Below are 20,837 nucleotides of genomic sequence, written 5' to 3'. Positions count from 1 at the left end.
GCCACTTGCGCTTGGGGGACCGGTGTGTTCGGAGAGACGAAGACCTAACGTCATGGCGGAGGCCGGAGAACGGAGAACGGAAGAATCAGCGGAAGAATAAAGCGAAGGGGCGCCACCAATGAAAATCAGGCACAGATTCGTCTTTGTGTGGCAGTTCCACACCTACTCTGCGACTTTGGTTTCCACTGTTCAGACCACAATTCTCTGCCTACCATGATACATATAGTCTACAACTTGGGCTTGGCGGCGAACTGCCCCTCCGTTACTCCAGCTCCCATGGCCGCCGTCGAGCTCACTCCGCCCGTTACGGTCATGAGGAGGGAGTCAGCGTAGTCCGCGCCACTCCACTTCTGGTGGGTAAGGACGTCGCAGCCGATGTCGCGCTCCCGGCGCTGGATGAGCTCGACGTAGGCCTTCATGCCCTCCTTGGCAAAGTTCTGGGCGAAGAGGTCCGAGATGTAGGCGTTCGAGTGGAGGCCGGCGAGGGTGATGAACTGGAAGACGAACTGGGGTTAGCGAACCGAAAAGGGAAAGAGGGAAAGAGCGGTAAAGACTTACGCCCAGCTTGCCGAGGTCCCAGATGAACGACTGCATCTCCTTGGTGCCGAGGCCGGCGGCGTCCCAGTTGAACGAGGGCGAGAGGTTGTACGCGAGCCACTGGCCGGGGACCTTGGCGTGGACGCCGTCGGCAAACTCCTTGGCCTGGGCGTAGATGGGGCTCTTGGTCTCCATCCAGATGAGGTCGGCGTGGGGCGCAAAGGCAATGGCGCGGCGGATGGCGCACTTGGTGCCGCCCTGGAGGCGGAAGTAGCCCTCGCGGGTGCGGGGGGCGGACCAGTCCCAGAAGGGGAGCTTCTTGAGGCCGGCGGCCTTGGCGAGGCGGGCCGACTCGGAGTTGGAGGCGCCCTCCGCCTCCTGGAGGAACTTTGCGGGGTTGATGCCCTCGGCCTTGAGGGCGGCGGCGAGGGCGTCGTTGTAGAGCTGGAGCTTGGCGGCGGCGGTCCACTCGTCCTCGATCTTCTGGAGCTGGGCACCGTTCTTGCCGGCGGCCTCGGCCTCGTTCATGAGCTCGGCGAGGGGGCGGAGGTTGGGGTTGGTCGAGCCGAGGATCGAGGCGTGGTCGCGCGGGTCAATGTTCGAGGTGATGAGCGTGGCAGCCTCCGAGTCGGTACGGGCGACAACGAGGTTCTGGGTGCCCATGATGTCGCACTGGAAGCGCATGGCGACGAGACGGTTGATGTGCTCCGAGATGGGGACGAGCACCTTGCCGGCCATGTGGCCACACTTCTTGGTGCCGGGAGCCTGGTCCTCAATGTGGATACCGGCGGCACCGGCCTCGACCATCATCTTGGTGAGCTTCATGACGGCGGTAAGACCACCGTGGCCGGTGTCGGCATCGGCGACAATGGGGCGGAGGTAGTCGATGTAAGGTCCCGGGTCCTCGCCCTTGGCGATGGCAGTGCTGCGAGTGTAGCGCTGCTTGCGGTCGTGGTAGAGCTGGGCGGTGAAGAGCTGGGCGACCTTGTTGGGGACGGTGTTGGAGGGGTAGTCTTTAGGTTAGAGACATGGGCCATGGCTATAGGAGAGAGAGCGAGAGAGAGCTCGGCAAAATGCTATGCGATTCGTTTGCTTTTGCATCTCGCTGAAATCGCGCGACTCACCGGCAAGATCCGGGCCAGGCTCGAGCGACGACGAGGCAGTCGAAGAGCACTGCCAGCCCGAGACGTAGACGGTCTCGAGGTGCTTGGCCATTTGGGTGATCTGGACGGGGTCCAGGCTGTGATTGATTAGCGGGGGGGGGGCGCGTTCCATGACATGGTGTCCTCCAGCAAACTCACGCGCCGTAGGTGAACGAGCAGCCACCGCCCTCACCGCGGTACTTGGCCTCGAGAAGCTTGTGGAGCTTCTGGGCGGTGAGGTCGGAAGGGTACTTTTGCAGGATGGTGCCGCGCTTGGACACGACATCGGCAGCGGTGTAAGGACGCTTGGTGCTGCTGAAGCGAGGGAGCTGGATGGGTCAGCGTCGTGGGAACAAGGTAGCGACGAGCAGAGACGAGCAGGAGAGACTAACCTTGAAGAACTCCTCGACGGCCTTGACCTCGTTCTGGAAAGTCTTGATCTCGTCCTGCATTGTGTGGACCAAAGTGTTTTTGTGGGTTGGGAGGGAGAGGGGTGAATGAGGAGGAAAAGAAAAGCAAGGAGGCAGCTGGAGCTTGGGTCTTTAATGGATCGAGTTGTGAGACGAGAGAGAGAGCAGCAGCAGCGGGGCAGAGCGCGAGAGCCAGAGAGCTAGAGAGCTAGAGAGCTAGAGCAGAGAGGTCGACAAGAGGAGCAGGCCGTGTCGGGTGAGAAGCGGCGGACGGGCAGTGCTCCAACAAAGATCCACCGAAATGTTGCATCAGGCCCTTCGGCTACTCTGTGGTGCCGACAAGCCGCGCACCGGTACTGGAACAACCCGGACGCCTCTGCAGCGAGCCCTTCCCGATACCCCTGGCCCTGGGAATACAAATCCACTGTTCTCTACCTCTTGCCCCCTCTGCATAAGGGCCGCACTCGCAAGCATGCTCACACTGTTGCCAGAGGGTTCTCGCGCTCTCTCGCTCATCTCGACACGCTCGAGTGCAGTGGATGAGTGGAGGGTGGATGAGTGGAGGGTGGCGGGTGGCGGGTGGCGATAGTGGTAACTGTGCCGGAGTTACTCGGACATTCAACTGCCCTCTTAGTTCCCCCTAAAGCCCGTCCCCTCGGCCCTCCTCCTCCTCTCTTTCTAGAGTACTCTCTGCGTCCTCTGCGTTCCTCTGCCCCTCTGCCCCTCTGCGCCTCCTCCGCGTATATGCTTGCGTATGACGCTCACTCGCTCGCTCGCTCGCTCGCCCGACCCATGGCTCGCTCTTACGTGCCTCCGGCATCCGGTCTACTCCCGTGAGCCGTGGGCCGTGGGCCGTGAGCCGTCCTCGTAAGCCGTCCTCGGAAGCCGTGACCGTGGCAAGGCCACCACCCCACCCCTGCCTTCCGACCGACCGACTCAGCGCGTGTTCGACTCACCATCTCTACCTCGTCGCGCTCCCCCGTCGCCTATCAAAGCCTCACCACCCTTTCGGATTTGTAGCGCCGAAATCGTCGACTCAGACATTAGACCATGCATCTCCTTCAACGCCGAAACTATACTGCTGACGCTGACAATGCGCCGCGCTCCACGCCATCGCCCCACGCCGAAACTCGCAGTGGTCGCCTGACCGTACCATTTTCTCATGTACAGCTTCCGGGCGTCCAAGGTACGAGCCGGTGATCGGCGCACGGAGGGAGCTATGTGCCTATGACTTTGGGCGCACGCTCCGCTGTCCAGTCTCTGGCCATGGCAGGGGCTGGGCGTGGGCGTGGCTGACAGCTACCAGCAGCAGCAGCTGACAGACGTCGACACGCGACCAGGACGAGGTCCGCCGCCCCACTTGAAGCCGCAATCCAAGGTCGCGGCGAGACGGCTTCGGCCCCACCGCCATGGATCCAGGGCAAGCCGCCTCCACCGCCTCATGACCTCTGATCAACCTCCGAGGCTCCACGGGGTTCCGTGATGACGCGTCTGCCAGAGCCACAGCTCGAGTGATCAAGTCGTCGGTGTAGTGATCGGGGCGGCCTCTGCGGCCTTGTTCCGAGCGGCACCTGACACGGGTGGGCGACGCTGTATCCGCTCGGAATCTCCATGGACCAGATATGCACACTGATCTTGTCATGCCCCTCTTCCCGCCTCGCCTCGGTCTCCCGGTCTCTGTGTGATCCGCGCGAGTCCCGGCAACTACTCTCTGTCCACCTGGCCGGTTCATGCTCGTTTGTCTTATCTTGACGTGTTTTGCATGCCGCAGCGCGGCCTAGCATCTCCGCACGTTCGAGTTACACCCCCATGACCACCGCTTCTCGCGCGTGATTGTGATCGCGCACTGGTCGCGTTGCACCCACATGCATGTCGACAGAGGGATTTAAGAGGTGCGAGGAGCAAACCACATCGCGGGAATTGCGTCAGCCCATGCATCATCTCAAACCAAGCACTACTCTTCCGCATGCAGTGCGATCCGCACCTATGTACGACCGAAGTGTGCCGAGGCTCTTCTGATATCGACTCGATTGACAGCGGCGACCGATGCGCGCTCCGGCTGTCGGCTGCCTCTGCCGGCACGGCAGAGCCGGGTTCCGCCGCCACGTGCCATCGGGTAATTCCCGGGATAAGCGGAAGGAATCAATACGTAAACGCACGCGTGGCGCGCGTGTCGTGTCTCGGTAGACCTCCACTTCACGCTCCAGTCCAGCTCCCAAAGTTTCCGCACGCCCCACATCCACCAACTCCTACGCTCCTCGCTCACCACTGCAGATGGAAGTCAATCAAGAAGGCAAGCGCGCGCTCGCGTATGCCCCCGAGCCGTCTGCCAAGCGCCCGCGCGCGTCTCCCGGCACGCACGCCCTGCCACAGCCCTTGTCGCGCCTCGGGCTGACGCCGCAGCCCCCCGTCCTCCCGTCGTCGCTCGAGCTCGCGACGGGCACGAAAGCTGACTTGTCCGCGCGCAAAGGCTTTGTAGGCGAGCCCGAGGTCGGAATCCTCGCGTACCTCGGCGATCCCGCCTATGCGGGCATCCAAGGTGTCATCAAGCAGAGGTGGGTGCGCCGACGAGCCCGCTGAAACTAGATTCACCGACTTCCTCGTGAATGAGATCTCGCTGGCTGGCGAAATTGTGCACCTTGTCGATATTGGTGCGCCGGAGAGCGAGGCGCAGGCTGGCCCGTCAAACCCGAAGCCCGAGGCTGCAGAGCCCAAAGGCTCGGAAGGCGAAGGCGCGCAAGGCGCGGAAGGGAAGGCGGAAGGTCCTCTGGGACTGGCCTTTGACCACCCGGACTGGCCCGCCACTGCCACCGCTGCGCTGCGGGAGCACTTCTCCGACGAGACGATCGCAGCCCTCCATACCCTTCTTGTCGAGGGCAAGGATGTGCGCCGGCCCCTGGATGCCGGTTGGGGCGGGCCGCGGATAAAGATGACCGAGGAGGAGGAGGCGATGAACGTCACCGTAGGGCAGGGGCGTGACCGTGGCCGCGGGCGACAAGGTGGGCGCGGCCAGAGCCAAGGCGGCGGGGGAGGAGTGAACAAGCGTGAGGTCGTGCAACTCATCGCCGAGAAGGAGGCGCGGGGTGCCGCGCACAAAGCGATCCGCGAGTTGTTCAAGGGCCGCTTCGAGTCGTTGGCGCGCGACGACCCCAGTGGGGGGCAGCAGATCGTCATCCGCTGGGCCCAGGGGGGGCAGCGGCAGCCCGCAAAGCGTGAGTCATCTCCCGGCGGCGCTGATGTTAGCGCGCTCCACCTTGCCCCGCTACATCCACTTTACGTTGCAGAAGACGAACCGCGAGACCATGGACTGCCTCGGCCACATTTCGCGCGTCCTCAAGGTGCATAACAAGGACCTGAGCGTGTGCGGGACAAAGGATAAGCGTGCGGTCACTGTGCAGCGTGTGTCCTTCAAGCGCGGAACCTGGACTCTGGAGAATGTGTGGAGGGCCGTCAATGGCGTCAAGGCCGGACGGAGGACAGAGGAGGAGGCAGTGACGCGCCGCGGAGACCGCGGGACCCGGATCGGCGACCTCTGCTATGCCCAGAAGCCGCTCGACTTGGGCATGCTCAAGGGTAACCACTTCACGATTACTCTCCGGTGTGTGTTCGCTCCCATGGCAAGCTGATGGCAGGAACGTGCAGACCAGAGATCCCGCGGCTGTCGACGCCGCCATGGAGTCGATCCGGGATAATGGCTTCATCAACTATTACGGTGAGCCCAAACCCCTCGCCGTCCTGACGATAGGCATGCAGCGCTTCGGGACGTCTACGGTCCCCACGCACGTCACTGGTTTGCTGCTTCTGCAGCAGCGGTGGGGCGATGCCGTTGACTCCATTCTCTCGCTGCGCGAAGGCGAGCATCCCGAGTGCACGCGCGGCCGGCTGGCATGGTTGGAGGACGAGGATTACAAGAAGGCCTTGGAGATTATGCCCCGCCGTTCCGTCGCCGAGCGCGCGATCTGGGAGCACTGGAGGAAGGGCAACCTTGTCAAGGACAAGCTTGGGGCGCTGACCGCGGTGAGTCCCATAGGCCTTCACTGCTGACTCCAGATCCCCCGCAACCTGCGCAGCATGTATGTCCACGCGTACCAGAGTTATATCTGGAACCTGGTAGTGTCCGCCCGCATCAAGATGTCCAACACGTCCGCGCTCCCCGGCGACCTAGTGTACGCCGACGGCGGTGACGGTGAGGCTCTCGCGGCGTCAGCGCTGACACCAGACGAAGACGAGGACGGCAAAGCTCGCTCCGCCGCCACGCGCGAAGTCAAGCAGTTGACGGAGGCCGACGTCGCGAACTACCGCCTCACGGACGTGGTCATGCCCCTGCCCGGCTGGCACATTGAGTATCCCGGCGGCGCGCTCGGCAAGCTGTATGAGGACGTGCTCGCCGCCGACGGGCTGAACCCGCACAAGATGAGGCGCGAGCAGCGGTGAGTGCCGCGCAGGCCGTGCAAGCCACGCCTCGCTGACGCCAGCGAGTACTCGCTGCCGGGGAGCTACCGCAAGATTGTGCACAAGCCGGCCAACGTTACGTGGGCGCATGTCCGGTACACGGACCCCGATGTGCCGCTCACGCAGGCGGACGAGGACCGCCTGCTCGGCCTCAATGTGCCCGCGAAGGATGATCCGGAGGGCAAGTTTGGCGCGCTCATCATCTCGTGGTCGTTGGGCACGTCGTCGTATGCTACGATGGCGCTGCGCGAGATCACGAGGCAGGAGACGTCGGCGTGGCACCAGACGGGGCTTACGGCCGAGGGGGAGGACCAGGCGCACAAGGGTGCGGCGGAGAAGGGTGAGGGTGAGGTGGAGGGAGTGGATGCGATGGAGGAGTGAGAGAGTGGCAATGCATTAGGCGTCATTGGCTGTCGGTCTGCTATGAGAGGTTATGTGCAGGACCGGAACATTGGAGAGGATACGGTGCGGAGGTGGACGGCTGCTTGGTCTCTAGCTGCCCCGTAACTCACCGCAGAGTCGAAGTGTGCATATCCAAAAAGCCATCTAATGGCAAGAACCTCCAAACTATCATCTCTCAAGCCGCCACCGCCACGGACTTTACGTACTCGTGGCGCGACTCGCGCTCGTCCGTGCCGCCCTCGGCGCGCGAGTACGGTGTCCACTTCGGCTCGTCCTGGAACAGCCTCATGGCTGTGATGTCGTTCCCCTCGTCAACCGTAAACCGGTGGTAAATACTGCGGTCAGCGCGCCCGCACATGCCCTACCCAGGGGGCATGACGACGAGGTCGCCCTTTTCGAGATGGATGCGGATCCAGCGCTCGTCGCCGCCCACGCCGCCTGCCGTCAGCCCCGTCGTCCCCCTACGCACCGCGGACATCGAAGAAGCCCGACCCGTCGAGGATGTACCGGATCTCCTCGTCGTCGTGCAGGTGCCTGCTGTCAGCGCGCCCACGACGCACGCACTCGTCGAAAAACGACTTGATCTTGGTCTCGTACGCCTCCCCGAGCCCCTGCGGGGTCACGTTGATCTGGTCGCGCTGGCGTCAGCTCGGCGTCGGTATGCACGGGAAGCGCACGTTCTTGTATCCCCGCGCGGCGGCGAAGTCGTCGATTGCCCGCTGCCATGCGCCGGCGGCATCGATCGGGATCGTGTGGTACAGCACGCCCAGGTCCGCGAGCTTTTGGGGCGACACGGCGACGCCAGAGTCGTGCGGCAGGCGCTGGTCGCCGCTGGCGTCAGCGAGGAAACGCGGACACGCACGGGATGTCGTCGTAGTAGTATGCCCTCATGTGGAAGATGTGGTGGAGAAACGTGCGACTGCAATGGCGACATCGTACATAAGAGGATTACCCCACACTTTTTGCTTCCGCGATTTCAATTGCCACCCAACGTCCACCTCCACTTTGGCAGGCTGCGAGGGTCAAAACAAACATCACTGTTCTCCATCGCTCGGTTTCAGCGTTACCTATCCTCTCCCAGAGCCACCCAGCGTCAGAACATGGGGTCACTCACAGACGAGGCGTCGGCGTACACGCTGCTCGAGAAGCTCGGCATGGGGAGCTTCGGCACGGTGTGGAAGGCGTACGTGTGCCGTGCGCCGCGTGCCGACGCGACTGACTTTAGGGTACACAACGAGACGGGGCAGGTCGTTGCGATCAAGATCATCAGTGCGTGTGCCCGCTTCGGCGCTGACACCAGACCTCGAGACGACGACGGACGACCTCGACGAGATCCAGACGGAGATCGCGCATCTGCGCACATGCATGTCGGACAAGGTCACGCGGTACTACGGCAGCTTCATCAAGGGCTACCGCCTGTGGATCCTCATGGAGTACCTTGCAGGCGGGAGCTGCCAGGATCTCGTGCGTGCACCGCGGGCGCGCTGACCCCAGCTCCAGCCCGGCGTGTTCACCGAGCAGCAGATCGCGACGGTGTGCCGCGAGCTCCTGCTGGGCCTCGAGTACTTGCATGCGCAGGGCAAGATCCACCGCGACATCAAGGCGGCGAATGTGCTGTTCTCCGCCACGGGGGACGTCAAGCTTGGTGAGCGAGGGCTGTGTTGGGCTTGCTGATACCGAGCCGACTTTGGCGTCGCCGCGCAGCTCTCGGCGTATCAGTCCCAAAGGCATACTTTTGTCGGAACCCCGTTTTGGATGGCGCCCGAGGTCATTCAGCAGGCGGGATACGATGCGCGGGCGGATATTTGGTCGTTGGGAATCACTGCCATCGAGATGGCTAAAGGCGAGCCGCCGATGGCCGACTTCCACCCGATGAAGGCGTTGTTTCAGATTCCCAAGCTCGACGCGCCGCGCCTCGAGGCGACGTACAGCGCCGAGTTCCGGTCCTTTGTCGAGACGTGTCTGCAAAAGGACCCCAAGAACGTGGGTGCTTTTCTGCAACTTGGCACTGATGTTTAGCGCGCTACCGCTAGGGCGCTGCTGCAGCACCCCTTCATCCGCCGGGCTGGGCCCACGTCGGACCTCGAGTCGCTCGTGCGGAGATACCTGACCTACAAGGCGAACCAGAAGCGGAAGACGCCGTCCAAGCCAGACCCAGCGACGATCATGGGCGGGACAGTCAAGACAGAGTGGGACTTTGACGACACCATCCGCGGGACGCTCAAGGGCGTGCCGGTGCAGCTCAGTCTCGAGGCGATGGTGATGAGGGTGGTATGTTTCGTGGCTGACGACAGGAATCGACAGCGTCGGCGTCGAGTACAATCAAGGCGCCTGCCACTACCAAGCCCCCGCGCGACCCGCCACGCCCAGAGTCCAGCTCGCGCGAGCACACAATCAAGGCGCGGCCGCCCAAGCCCGAGAGCTTGGTCGACCAAGTCATTCTCCCGGCGCTCGACTCGGTCGCGCACCGGCACCCGGGGTCGCGGGATGATCTGAGTGCGATCCGGGCTGGGTTCGCGGCCCTGGGCGTGAGCAACCCGACTTTGGCGCGCGAGATCGTTGATGCTGTGGTGCAACGGTGCGTGACGTGCTGGCGTTGCTGACCTGAAGGGTTCAGGCCCGGTCACCGTCCGAGGGCGAGTTACCTCAGCCCCAGGCTGGGCAAGGGCAGGCTGATCTGATCACGGAGCGGAGTCATGTGGCGAGCCTACTGCTGCAGCGATGTAAGTGCGGCTTGTGGCGCGGCTGACGACAGGGCTGGAAAGTAGTACTCAAGTGCCTGCTGGTTGAGATTACAGTAGGGCTGTGCATGCATGTGCTATTACGTAATAGGATATGGGGGTCACGTGGAGCAGGGGAGGTGGATTGGGCAATTCCTCGTTGGCTGCAGAAGCGAAGGGGCGGCATCAGAGCCGAGCGGGATCAATTCTACCCTGGCCTGCCGATCCATCGCATCGGCCCCACCCTGGACCTGTCCCGCCACCCACCGCATTACACCCCCACGTTAATGGCCATTAGAAAAGCTGGGTGCATTTTGTAATGAGGTATTAATGGAATCCCTCTTTCCCCTCCATCCCCATTCCTCTCGCTCTCCTCACCACTCCCACTCCATCCACTCGCTACTCTCAACAACATCCTCCTCCTCCTCCTCGTCCATTCTCTCTTTCCTTCATCTCGTTTCTTAACGCCAACCTCCCCCCCCGACCTCCGCACTACCTTCTAGCTCACCCGCCCACACCCCGAGGTGCCCGGTCGCACCACTCGCCGACAATGTCCAAGCCAAAGGCAGGACTAGGCAAAGGCCTCGCGCGCACTCTCGCCGCCCACTCGGCCTCGTCGGCGCCATCGGCCGCCGTCATCCATCACCCCGTCACTCTCCCCTCGGTGGCCACTAACCCTGCGCGCTTGACCCACTCTTTCCCCCGCGCCGCGCCATGGTCTTCGTCCCATGCAGTCGTCCAGCATCACACCGCGCAGATTCCCCTCTGGGACGCTCCAGAACTAGGCCGCCGCTCCTATGTGTCGTCCGCGTCGCCCCTCCGCGCCTCGGTCGAGGCAGTCTTCTCGCTCCCGCAGTACCTGCCCCCATCGCTCTTGTTTGATCGACCCAGGCAGACTTTCAACGAGTTTGTCAACCCCAACCCGCCGCCGCCACCGCCGCCCCCAGCCGTAGCAGCGATCGTCCGCGTTCCCTCTCCGCCGCACCCGGCAAAGCAGGCCAGGCCAGCCGAAGTCCACTCTGTACTAGCTCCTGCGCCGCAGCTGAATAACACCACCACTCTCGCCCCCAATCCCCATTTCACGTACCTTGGCGCCCGGTCAGACGGGATCGATCTCCAGTCCACAGCGACGCTGCCTGACCCAAACAACCTCAATCTCTATTCGTCGAGTCTCATCTTCCACCTCGGCTCGAGTGGTGCGCCCAAAGAGCGCACCCACATTCCGCCCTCGCGGAAGAGGGCTGTCGAACCACCTCCACCACGACAGCGGTCATTCCCATTGCCGGACGTGTCGCCTCCCGCGACGCTCCAGTCCGTCGGCGTTGGCGAGGACTCGTATTTTGCACGTGTCGATGGCGTGTGCGTCGCGGATGGAGTAGGAGGCTGGTCGCGCTCTGGAAAGGGCCCAGGAGACCCCGGGCGCTGGGCGCGATTGCTGACTCACTTTTGTGAAGAAGAAGTTGAGCGCTGGTGGGCTGGTGCCGAGGACTACATGACCACGGGCGATGATGTGTCCGGGTGGGCCGCACGCGCCTGGAAGCGCGGGTCGGAGGATCGCAAGGAGCGCAAGCACCGCCGCCCCCTCGATCCTGTCGAGATCATGCAGAAGGGGTACGAGAAGTGTTTGGCCTGCGCTGCACAGGAGGTGAGGGCGGATTTGTAAGAAAGAGGCTAATAGCAGGGAATCTACGGTTCCTCGACGTGCATCCTCGCGCTGCTACACCATTCGACGCTCCTGGTCGCCAACCTCGGCGACTGTAGCTTGCTCATCATCCGCCGCGGCGAAGTCGTCTTCCGCACATCGGAGATGCAGCATGCTTTCAACTTTCCTCTCCAGCTCGGCACGCACTCGCGCGACGAGCCGATGAAGGACGCCAAGCGCTACGACATTGGGGTTGAGAAGGAGGATGTCGTCATTGTTGGCAGCGACGGCCTGATGGACAATCTGGTGAGATGGTGCCTTGTGTCTCGCGCTGACGGCAGTTTGACGAAGACATTCTCGAGACGCTGTCCGAGTTCGCACCCCCAAACCAGCCCGGCTCATTGCCGGCGTTCTCGCCGCAGCTTGTGTCTGAAGCATTGCTGGACCGCGCGCGGGCCATCTCGGAGCAGACGACTGCGACTACGCCGTTTATGATGCGCGCGATCGAGGAGGGCATCGACTTTGTAGGAGGCAAAAAGGACGACATTTCCGTAGTCGTCGGGGTCATTGGAGACCGCGACGGCTCGACTCTAACACTAGACACCAAGTCGCACCCTTAGAGAGTTGTATACCATGCATTGTGTTGTTGTCATCTGATGTCTAGATGTCTATTATGATGAGGAGCGGGGTCTGTGGTGGCTACATGACAGCTGGTGAGCTGATTGGGATGATTCGGTGTCGTCCAAGATAGTACCTCTGTGGGCGTAGCGTCGGGCAATGCTGCTGCCGACGCGCGTCACGGTGCATGAGGAACGCGGGCCGGAGAGCAGACTCGAGTCGGCCGATCAATGCCGCGAGTCTCGTAGGTATTGCGGATGGCGGGCGCCGTGGGGAGTCACTACGCGATCCCCACCTTCTTTCCCTCGAGGTATCGCCCGACGCCCTCATAACAGGCGATCATGAGGCCGCACGCAGGCGCGATTTTCCCGCAGCGCGGGCCGACGCCGGCGAAGAGCGCCCCCCACCCCTCGGTCCGCACGACATGGAGTGCGAGGGGGAACGTGCTCGCGCGATGCCGCAGCGCTTCGGGCGAACACCCGGGTGAGGGGGTGAACACCTGCCTGCGCGTCTTGAGGACGTCGAACGGCTGGGTGACGAGTGCGGCGAGGGTGCCGCTCGTCGCGCCGGCGACGAACGACGTCGCGATCGGCGACAGCGGCGCGCCGCCCGCGGCGAGCTGCGCTTTGATGATTTCGAACCCGGCCCAATACAGGCCGGAGAAGGGGACGTCGCGCCACAGCGTGGGCCCGAGGCCGCGCCAGAGGATCGCGGGGCCTTTGGCGCGCACGAGCGCGAGCATGTCGCGGCCGGTGGACGCGTACGTCGGCGACGGCCGCCCGTCCGTCGGCAGCGCTTGCAGGCGCGTGCGGAACATTTCGAGCGGGGATATAATGCTCGCGCTGAGCGTGCGCGCGAGCGAGCCCGCGATGAGCGGCGCGGGCGTGAGGATCGCGTCGGCGCCCGCGCCCGAGCCCGCGAAGACCGGGCCGAGCCGCGCGAGCAAGTACTCGTACCCGAGCATGTAGATCGCCGAGGACGGCACGGCCATCGTGCTTCCGTCAGCGTCGCCGTGCGGGATGCTTACAGAGTCGTGCCGACGCCCTTCCACAGACCGCGCACGCCCGCGTCACGCCGCACAGCGGCCAGCTCGCTCCAGAAGCCGCGCGGCCGCTCGTCCGCGTACCCCCGCAAGAAGCCGCGCGTCATGGCCTCCTCGAAGCTCACGGCTTCCCCCCAGATCCCCGCCCACTTCGAGGGGTGGTAGCACCCCTCGGGGGCCGCGAGCGCGTACGCCACCGCTTGTGGCTGCGGGCGTGGGGGCGCGCGAGGGAGGGTGGATGTCGCGCAGGTCACGTCGGCGGAGGGCGTGAGGAGCGGCGTCTGGCAGCATTCGATGGGCAGCGGGATGTGCGGTTGGACGGTTTGCAGGCGGGTCTTGAGGACGTCGAAGGGTGTCACTGGGGTGAGCGGGGGTGAGCGGGGGTTAAGGGGTAGGGATGGGAGTGGAGCGATAGGGAGGTGAGACGCACTCAGCAAAGACGTAGACAGCGCGCCCGTCATCGCTGCAATGGCTTTCGGCGCCAACGTCGAGTCCGAGAGGGCGGAGCGCGACGGCCCGGGTTCCGGCTCGGGCCAGAAGTCGAGGTCCTCCATAGCGTCCGGGAGGTCGAGAGCGAGGTCTGGCCGGGGGTGGCGAGACATGGCGATGGCGATGGAGAGATGGAGATGGAGATGGAGAAGCCTGACGTCTAGTCGCTCGGCGCATCGGCCAGCTCCAATAATTCGATGATGATGGAGTAAGCTCCATGCCACGCGGGGGTCCGTTCCGAATCCTGGGAGTGGGGATAAAGTGGCGTGACGAGCGATGGCGGGTTTTGCTCCCGCTGACACAGTCACCTGCGCACCTCCTGCATTGTCAACATCCGTCATCATCTATCTCACTCTCGCTCTCACTCCTCCGCCATCCGCAATGCCTCGCGCGCCGCTCGCCGAGCTCCCGCTCGCGCACTACCTCCCGCCACCGAACGGCGCCATTGCCAGCACCAGCACCAGCACCAGCACCAAGCTCCCCCCCTCCCCGCTCTCGAAGCGCGCCACGCCCAAGCGGGCACGCATAGACCTCTCCTCCGACGAGCTGGGGACGGGCAAGAGCCCCGCGCGGCGGCTGTTTGTCGAGCCCGTCTCCGCCTCCGCCTCCGCCTCCGCCTCCGTCGCACCACCACCTGCTCTAGTCCCAAGTCCCGCCCCAAGTTCCGCCCCAAGTTCCGCCCCAAGTCCTGCTCACGCACCATCACACGCCCACGCCCCCTCCCCCGCGCCCGCCCCCGCGCCCCGCAGCGCGCTGCACGATCCCGGGTTCCGCGTGTTCTACGATCCGCGCGGCGCCGCACACCACCACGCCTTGTCCGTGCCGCCGGGCCACGACGCCGAGAACGTGCCGCCGGCGTGTACGCGCGTGCTGCGCTCCCACGCGCAGTCGAAGGAGGCGTTGAGGACACGCGCGCGCGCGATCCGCGCGGCGTGATCGGCGCGGCGAGATCGCCGCCGCTACTGTTGTATTATCAGCTGATGCAGTGTTGTTTTGTCCTCTAGCTGGTGCATCGTTGTCCTCTAGCTGGTACATCGTTGTCCTCTAGCTGGTGCATCGTTGTCCTCTAGCTGGTGCATCGTTGTCCTCTAGCTGGTGCATCGTTGTCCTCTAGCTGGTACATCGTTGTCCTCTAGCTGGTGCATCGTTTGTCCTCTGGTTGAGTGTTGTTGTCCTCGAGTCGAGTTTGTCTCGTGGCTATACGGGTCAGAGCTGTCGTCATTGACTGGCAGAGTTTCTGGTGCCAGTTCGCGGGCTGTAGCTCGGTCCGAGAGGTCTCCGCCTGTGCGCTGTTTCGCCGAGCGCGGCGCCTCACATCTGTGGCGAGTGGCGCAGCGTCTTTAGCCAAGTCTTTCGTTCCCATGGCGAGGGTGAGCGTTCGAGGACAAGGACGCAGCGTCGAGCCAGTATGTATGCTCTCGATGTGGGTGAGTCGGCGCGGGGGTTCATAGGTCCAAAGTGCATGATTAGGTATCGTCGGGGCTGATATGTCCATTGCGACCGCAGCGCCCGTCTGACACGCGGATGGTGCGCAGTGTGCCACCGGTCGCCCAAGATGCAGGCTCTGGAAAGTGGCACCATGGCACCGTGGCACCGTGGCACCGTGGCACCGATGAGCAGTGTTTCTGACAGCGAGTCTCGCAGCGCCCTTGTGCTCTCCCCAAGCACAGCAGAAAAGGACAATTATTGTTCATCGGCTGAGATATCGATTGTATGACACACATAACACCACCGTGACGGAAAATGAAGGAAATGGTTGGTGGTCGTGTATCCTGGGTACGCGGACAATGCTATGAGAGGTGTGGACGTTACATCCAGGCGATCGAGCCCACCAGGCCGGCAGCCAGCGTGAGCAGCGAGGCGGCGAGGCCTGACGCCGACGACGCCGCGGGCTTCTTGGCCGCCGAGTCAATGTCGGGCACGCCGTTCGATGTCGAGGGCTTGGATGTGCCCGCGGTGGTGGCGACGGGCTCGGGAGCAGCGAGCACAAGGGGCTCGGGAAGAGCGGTGCGGCCGAGGACGGGCTGGGGCCCGATCTTGCCGTTGCCAATCATGACCATCTGCGCGTTAGTCGATGCACCGAGGCACACAAAAAGGGCTCACCTCTCCCATCGAGGGGATGCCGTCAACAACCAGGAAGATCATCGCAGCTCCAGGCTGGAAGACGTTCGGGTTGGGAGGCATCTGCGAAACAATCATGGTAATCTCGCCAGTCTCAAGGTCGTGCGAGAACGAAGTCTCAAGCTCAAGGTAGCGCTGGCCCATGTTCATGGCGTGCGTGCTGAAGCCCGTGCGAACAACAGTAACCTTGACCTTGCTGGGGTCGGCCTTCTTGTCGGTGAAAGTGAGGTTCCACGAGGGGCCACCCTGAACGTTAGGTTGTTAAACTACGATAAAACTCACGTAGGAGAGCGACTTGGGGAAACCGCTGGGCTGAGGACGCTTCTTGTTGTACCACGTAGGGTACCACTTCTCAACACTGTACTTTGTGCCCCACTGGACATCGGTGACATCGGCGTTGGGGTTGCTGCCCGAGATCAGAACAGCGCCGTCGGCAAGAAGAATGGCAGTCGAGTGGTACATGCGCTCCTCGCCCGAAGCGGAGAGGCCAGCACGGTCAAAACGAGATCCCGAAGGAGCGTTGGGGTCGTAGACGGCGGGCATGTAAAGCGGCTCCTGGCCATAGCTTTGGCCGATGGAGAAGTTGTTGTTGCCGTAACCAGCAGTGCCCATAGCAACACCGTTGCCCATCCACATCTTGCCGTCCGGGAGGTAGATGAGCTGGCCCATGCTGCGGCCCTCAGGAAGGTTGTCGTCGTCGGTGTACACCGGGTTGGGGTCGTCGGGGCGGATGCGAACACAAGTGTTGTCGGCAGGGACCTTTGTGACATCAAAGCCCGCACCGCCGTCAGACGAGTTCCTCAGGTCAACGTTTGAGCCACCGCAGAAGAGAAGCTCGGCCGAGTAGCCATTCTCTGGAGTGAGAGGAAGCATGATGGCTGCACCCGAGGCGGGGTAGACGCGCTGAGCGTAGGGCATGTCCGGGAGGTTGTACTCGGTGCGAGTGGGGATGTCGTAGAGGATGGTGCGGTAAGCAGCCTGGAGGAAGACCTTGCCGCTGGGCAGGAGCCAGGTGAGAGGGAAGAGGTTGACTGGGACAGTGTCGTTGAGGAAGTCCATGTGAATGGCGCCCGACTCCTGCTTGGGCCAGTACTCCCACGAAGGCGTGTTCTGAGCAAAGGTGCTAACGTAGCCACCGTTCTCATCGCCACCGATAACCATGACGTTGCCCTCGGCGAGGCCCTCAATGGTGGGGTACCAGCGCTTCTTGGCCATTGTCAAGGCGTCACCGCCTTCCTGCCAGCCGCAAGTACCGTCATCGCAGGGAGAGATGACACGGACAGCCCGACCGCCGTCGGTACCCTTGTATGGGTCGGCGCCGGAGGGGTTGGCAATCTTGTCGTTGACGGCGACGCCATTGTACGTGACTGGCTGGTTGCCACCTGATGGTTAGGACGTTTGTGTGTTAAAGCCCAAAGACCCACCCCATGTGCCAAACGATCCGTCACCGAGGTTGAAGCCACCTGCACAGAAACTGTTCGAAGTAACCTCCATGGGAGTTGCGACGTTGGTGCGTAGGTCGTACGAAGTGCCCCATGCAGGGTGAGTGACGCCGTTGGTAGTAATGCTCATCTTGTTGTTCTCGGTCTTGTCGAGGATGTAGACGGTGTTCTTAGTGCCGAGGAACATCATCTGTGCCGATACACCCGAATCACCGACGAGACGGAAACCTCCAGCTGGGGCATTCTTGTCAAAGTCAATGTCCGAGGAGGCACCGCGGCGCATGACCTCGCGGTGGCGGCCGCTGCGTGGGTGTGGGTGGTGGTTGGAGGCGGCCGAGGCCGTGGAGGCGAGGAGGACGAAGGAGGAGAGGAGCATGGTGTGGCTGGGGTTAGGGGGGTTGTTGAAGGCGGGGGGAGGGGGCGAGGGGGTGGAGGGGGCGGAGGGGGAGCGAGGAGGAGGAGGAGGAGATGGCGATGGTATGAGACGAAGAGGAGAGGGGATAAAGAGAGAAAAGAGTTGGAGGGAGAGACGCGGAAACCCAAGACGAGTACGAGTGACGAAAGGACAGAAAGAGAGAGAGGAAAGGGGCAGGTGAGAAGGTGGGAAGAGGGGGGGGGGATTAAGTGTGTAGAGTGTAGAGGACACCGACTCACAAAGGCGAGGACGAGGCCGACGAGGGACCGTGAGGGGATGGCGAACGTGGGCGGTCTGGAGGCGATGCGTGGTGGGCGTGGGCTGTGCTTTGACAAGGAGCGTGGAGCGTTGGTGCTTGATGTGCCGAGTCAAGAACAATTGGTGCTTGGAGGAGAACACGTTGACGGGAATCGAGCGAGAGGTGTGTGCGACGGCGCGACCCTTAGTATGGGGGGGAGGGGGGGGGGGGAGGGGGTTACGACGAGGAGGATGATTAAAAAAAAGAGAGTGACGATTAAAAGGAGAGTGAGTAGTTGAAGAGGATGAGGAGATGCGATGCGATGTAAGTCGATGCCCGAGAGAGAGAGTAGAAGAGAAAGAGAAAGAGACGACGAGGACGACGACGAGGGGGATGTTCTTGTTGAATGAGTGCACCACCTTGACCGAGTGACCCAGGAGGAGTATCAGGGTACCCAGGAAGGCGCCAGGGAAAGAGGAGAAGAGGGACGTATCCAAAGATCCTAAGAGCAGCCGCGTTCACCGCGTCCCTGAAATTCCACACCGAGGCCGAGGCACGCGAGGCACCATCCACCGCGGGCCCAATTGCCCAATGCAGCACTTGACACGTCAGGGTCCCGTACTTTGGGTCCTGGCGTGACTCGAGTTGTGCTACTGGTTGATGGGTATTAGCATGCGGTGGAACATGGATCTATATACAGTACAAGGCACTAGTAGATCGCAGAACAATGCCATGCCTCTGTTTCTTCTGCATCTGCTCCTCCTGCACGCGACTCCTGGGCGACTCCTATACGAGTATGGTCTGTGTTAGATCCCCCTCCCCGGCTTGAGCAACGCGTCGCGCACAGGCTTCCGATCCGGTGTGTGTGCCAGGGAAGGAGGGCGCAATTCCCAAGGGTAGGCAGGCAGTGCGGCCAGCGGCCAGACGCGCCAGGCGGGAGCTAGTTGACTTTCGGCTCCGGACCCTGAACGGTGATCCTTGAGAGCGGCTCAGGAACTGCCGCGTCGCGCGTCGAGCTTGAGCGCGTGAGCGGCGTGAGCCACGATCTGGGAGTGGGACAAGCCTGCAAGTGCACCAGAGTCATTGTTGTCGCGGGGCGGAACGGGCGTCTAGGGGATGCTACGCGGGTGCTTTCGCGCGGCGTGAGACTGTTAGACTGTTTGGATGAGAGCATGGGTGGGTGGCCTGGGTGGGGTGATGGGCATGATGAGGAGGGGGATGCGACGGGCGATCAACGATGATCATCATGGAGCATGGAGCACAAATCAGTCGCGCTCCCCACTGCCAAGCATCCATTCTTGAATTGCATCCAACTCTGTGCTCCCTGCCATGCCTACTGTACCAGCCATGCATCCTCTTGGCCTCTTGGCTTCAGCTCGCCGTCACCCCCCCTCCTGTATTTTCGGCGGGCCAAGACATGTCCCTCCGCCTCATCGCCCTGTCCCGCCGTGATCGGCTCTCAGCCCCTCCAGGCCTCCAGGCCTCCAGTCCATCCCACAGACAAGTACCATCCTGATCTCTTGGCATATGTTGATCGCCGACGACGCTGCATGCTGCATCCATTGCTTTGTGCCGTCTCAGCTTACTCCGCTCGCGCGATACTTGGTGCATCGCCAATGGGATCCGGAGAGCGGAGAGCGCGGAGCGGAGCAGGTCGTCTCGGCCGGACATCCTGGTGGCGGACGCCACGGCGGCCCAAAGCCCAACAGTCATGGCTCCCCAGATCTGGCCTGACGCACGCCAACTTTGCCGCGCTCTGCTCCATCGCATCAGCCACTGGCCATCTCCATCATGCATCCCCACTCATCCACAGCCAGAGCCATGGCCAGTTTGTGCTCCTTGATCCTTAGCTTGCATGAAGGCTGACCGCGTGGCAGGACATACGTCATGCCTCCGCCGACCCATACCCCGAGTAACCCACGTTCCGTCGTTGCGTCGTTGCGTCGTTCCGTCGTTCCATCGTGCTATCATCATGCTCCCCAGCCTCACCCCGCGTCCCCTGCTCCGCCTCGCCCGCCACCCGCTCGCCCGCACGGTCCACGCTGTCGCCGCACAAGGCTTCACCCACGCCGACGCGTACGACGCCGCGCGCCCGTCCTACCCCCCCGCAGCGCTCGCCCTCGTCCGCGCGCTCTTGCCGCCCGCCGCGCGCGTCATCGAGCCAGGGGCGGGGACGGGGATATTTTCGCGTCTCCTCGCCCAGGGGGGGGTGCGCGCGCTCGTGGCTGTTGAGCCTAGTAGCGAGATGCGGGCGGCGTGGGCGCGGGGGATGCGGGGGGTGGGAGGGGAGGGGGAGGGGGTGGGGGTGGGGATGGTGGGGATGGAGGGGCCGGAGGGGACGGAGGTGAACAAGGAGGGGGAAGGGGAGGGGAAGAAGATGGCGGGGAAGAAACAGGGGGATAAGATTGAGGGGAAGCAGGATGGGAAACCCGACCTCCGTTGTGTCGATGGCGGATTCGACAATCTCTCCCGGACCGGATGGGGGCGCGGCGACAAGGCCGAAGCCGACGCCGTGATCATCGCCCAGGCGTGGCATTGGTGTATGGACTATGATCGGGCGCTGGTGAGTTTGGGTGGGGGAGACGGGAGGAGGAGCTGGGAGGAGGAGGAGGAGGAGGAGGCGGGAGGCGGGAGAGGGGAGGGGATGAGGAGGGAGAAGTCGCACCAACACCCAGGCAGAAATCGCAGACTACCTCAAACCCCACGCGCCCCTCGTCCTCATCTGGAACCTCGAGAGCGACGCCGACGCCTTCCACCGCGACCTCCGCGCCGCTTATCAGGCCCACGACCTCGGCTCGCCGCAGTACTACCGCGGCTTGTGGCGCCAGATGTTTGAGACCCCCGCGTATCACGACCTCTTTGCATCCAAGGAGGAACACCGGTTTGCGTGGGACGTGGGCATCGACGAGGACGCCGTCGTCGCGCGTATCATGAGCAAGAGTTATATGACCATGCTCGGGGACAAGCACGACGAGGTCGTCGCTCAGTTGCGACGCATCATTCGCCAGAGCGACAAAGAGTGGATTGACCAGCCGGTGAGAACCCGCACCATGCGACCACTCGAGCTCACACCAGAACGGCACATTCAGATACCGCTACAACACCGACGTCGTCGTCCTCCGCAAGCGCTAGCCCACACTCCCCTCATACTCCTCCACACAAACTTA

The 20,837-nt window shown here is 62.9% G+C and overlaps 10 protein-coding genes across 10 annotated transcripts; 5 read left to right on the top strand and 5 right to left on the bottom strand.

The window, feature by feature from the left end:
* Positions 1-227: 227 nt before the first annotated feature.
* COLE_03627 (uncharacterized protein) lies at positions 228-2,131 on the bottom strand (the record flags this gene model as incomplete). Its single annotated transcript, XM_018422157.2, has 5 exons — positions 228-506; positions 559-1,550; positions 1,662-1,777; positions 1,839-2,008; positions 2,072-2,131. 5 exons carry the CDS (start codon positions 2,129-2,131, stop codon positions 228-230), a joined length of 1,617 nt encoding a protein of 538 aa, XP_018281496.1.
* A 1,183-nt stretch (positions 2,132-3,314) lies between these two features.
* On the bottom strand, positions 3,315-3,821 carry COLE_03626 (uncharacterized protein; the record flags this gene model as incomplete). The annotated part of the gene is made up of 1 exon (XM_018419713.2): positions 3,315-3,821. One exon carries the CDS (start codon positions 3,819-3,821, stop codon positions 3,315-3,317), a length of 507 nt encoding a protein of 168 aa, XP_018281495.1.
* A 542-nt stretch (positions 3,822-4,363) lies between these two features.
* On the top strand, positions 4,364-6,922 carry COLE_03625 (uncharacterized protein; the record flags this gene model as incomplete). The annotated part of the gene is made up of 8 exons (XM_018419712.2): positions 4,364-4,644; positions 4,676-5,301; positions 5,333-5,687; positions 5,722-5,801; positions 5,835-6,106; positions 6,140-6,275; positions 6,309-6,519; positions 6,565-6,922. The coding sequence occupies 8 exons, from the start codon at positions 4,364-4,366 to the stop codon at positions 6,920-6,922; spliced, it is 2,319 nt and encodes a 772-aa protein (XP_018281494.1).
* Positions 6,923-7,118: 196 nt separating this feature from the next.
* On the bottom strand, positions 7,119-7,834 carry COLE_03624 (uncharacterized protein; the record flags this gene model as incomplete). The annotated part of the gene is made up of 6 exons (XM_018425717.2): positions 7,119-7,278; positions 7,309-7,381; positions 7,413-7,477; positions 7,508-7,581; positions 7,621-7,774; positions 7,806-7,834. 6 exons carry the CDS (start codon positions 7,832-7,834, stop codon positions 7,119-7,121), a joined length of 555 nt encoding a protein of 184 aa, XP_018281493.1.
* A 209-nt stretch (positions 7,835-8,043) lies between these two features.
* COLE_03623 (uncharacterized protein) lies at positions 8,044-9,733 on the top strand (the record flags this gene model as incomplete). Its single annotated transcript, XM_018422156.2, has 9 exons — positions 8,044-8,126; positions 8,169-8,212; positions 8,244-8,407; positions 8,438-8,588; positions 8,625-8,926; positions 8,963-9,202; positions 9,238-9,521; positions 9,554-9,666; positions 9,699-9,733. 9 exons carry the CDS (start codon positions 8,044-8,046, stop codon positions 9,731-9,733), a joined length of 1,416 nt encoding a protein of 471 aa, XP_018281492.1.
* Positions 9,734-10,213: 480 nt separating this feature from the next.
* COLE_03622 (uncharacterized protein) lies at positions 10,214-11,925 on the top strand (the record flags this gene model as incomplete). Its single annotated transcript, XM_018419987.2, has 3 exons — positions 10,214-11,308; positions 11,345-11,611; positions 11,647-11,925. 3 exons carry the CDS (start codon positions 10,214-10,216, stop codon positions 11,923-11,925), a joined length of 1,641 nt encoding a protein of 546 aa, XP_018281491.2.
* A 278-nt stretch (positions 11,926-12,203) lies between these two features.
* Positions 12,204-13,519, bottom strand: COLE_03621 (uncharacterized protein; the record flags this gene model as incomplete). The annotated part of the gene is made up of 3 exons (XM_018420209.1): positions 12,204-12,918; positions 12,951-13,323; positions 13,396-13,519. The coding sequence occupies 3 exons, from the start codon at positions 13,517-13,519 to the stop codon at positions 12,204-12,206; spliced, it is 1,212 nt and encodes a 403-aa protein (XP_018281490.1).
* A 316-nt stretch (positions 13,520-13,835) lies between these two features.
* On the top strand, positions 13,836-14,390 carry COLE_03620 (uncharacterized protein; the record flags this gene model as incomplete). The annotated part of the gene is made up of 1 exon (XM_018422155.2): positions 13,836-14,390. The coding sequence occupies one exon, from the start codon at positions 13,836-13,838 to the stop codon at positions 14,388-14,390; it is 555 nt and encodes a 184-aa protein (XP_018281489.1).
* An 872-nt stretch (positions 14,391-15,262) lies between these two features.
* On the bottom strand, positions 15,263-17,300 carry COLE_03619 (uncharacterized protein; the record flags this gene model as incomplete). Its single annotated transcript, XM_018420222.1, has 4 exons — positions 15,263-15,514; positions 15,558-15,821; positions 15,858-16,957; positions 17,000-17,300. The coding sequence occupies 4 exons, from the start codon at positions 17,298-17,300 to the stop codon at positions 15,263-15,265; spliced, it is 1,917 nt and encodes a 638-aa protein (XP_018281488.1).
* A 2,342-nt stretch (positions 17,301-19,642) lies between these two features.
* On the top strand, positions 19,643-20,802 carry COLE_03618 (uncharacterized protein; the record flags this gene model as incomplete). The annotated part of the gene is made up of 4 exons (XM_018420205.1): positions 19,643-19,948; positions 20,060-20,233; positions 20,346-20,705; positions 20,746-20,802. The coding sequence occupies 4 exons, from the start codon at positions 19,643-19,645 to the stop codon at positions 20,800-20,802; spliced, it is 897 nt and encodes a 298-aa protein (XP_018281487.1).
* Positions 20,803-20,837: the final 35 nt, after the last annotated feature.

Source organism: Cutaneotrichosporon oleaginosum (assembly GCF_008065305.1).
Source record: "Cutaneotrichosporon oleaginosum strain ATCC 20508 chromosome Unknown ATCC20508_contig03, whole genome shotgun sequence".
Classification (NCBI taxonomy): Eukaryota; Fungi; Basidiomycota; class Tremellomycetes; order Trichosporonales; family Trichosporonaceae; genus Cutaneotrichosporon; species Cutaneotrichosporon oleaginosum.
The sequence above is the reverse complement of the archived record's forward strand: the minus strand, read 5'-3'. Positions and strand labels throughout refer to the sequence as shown.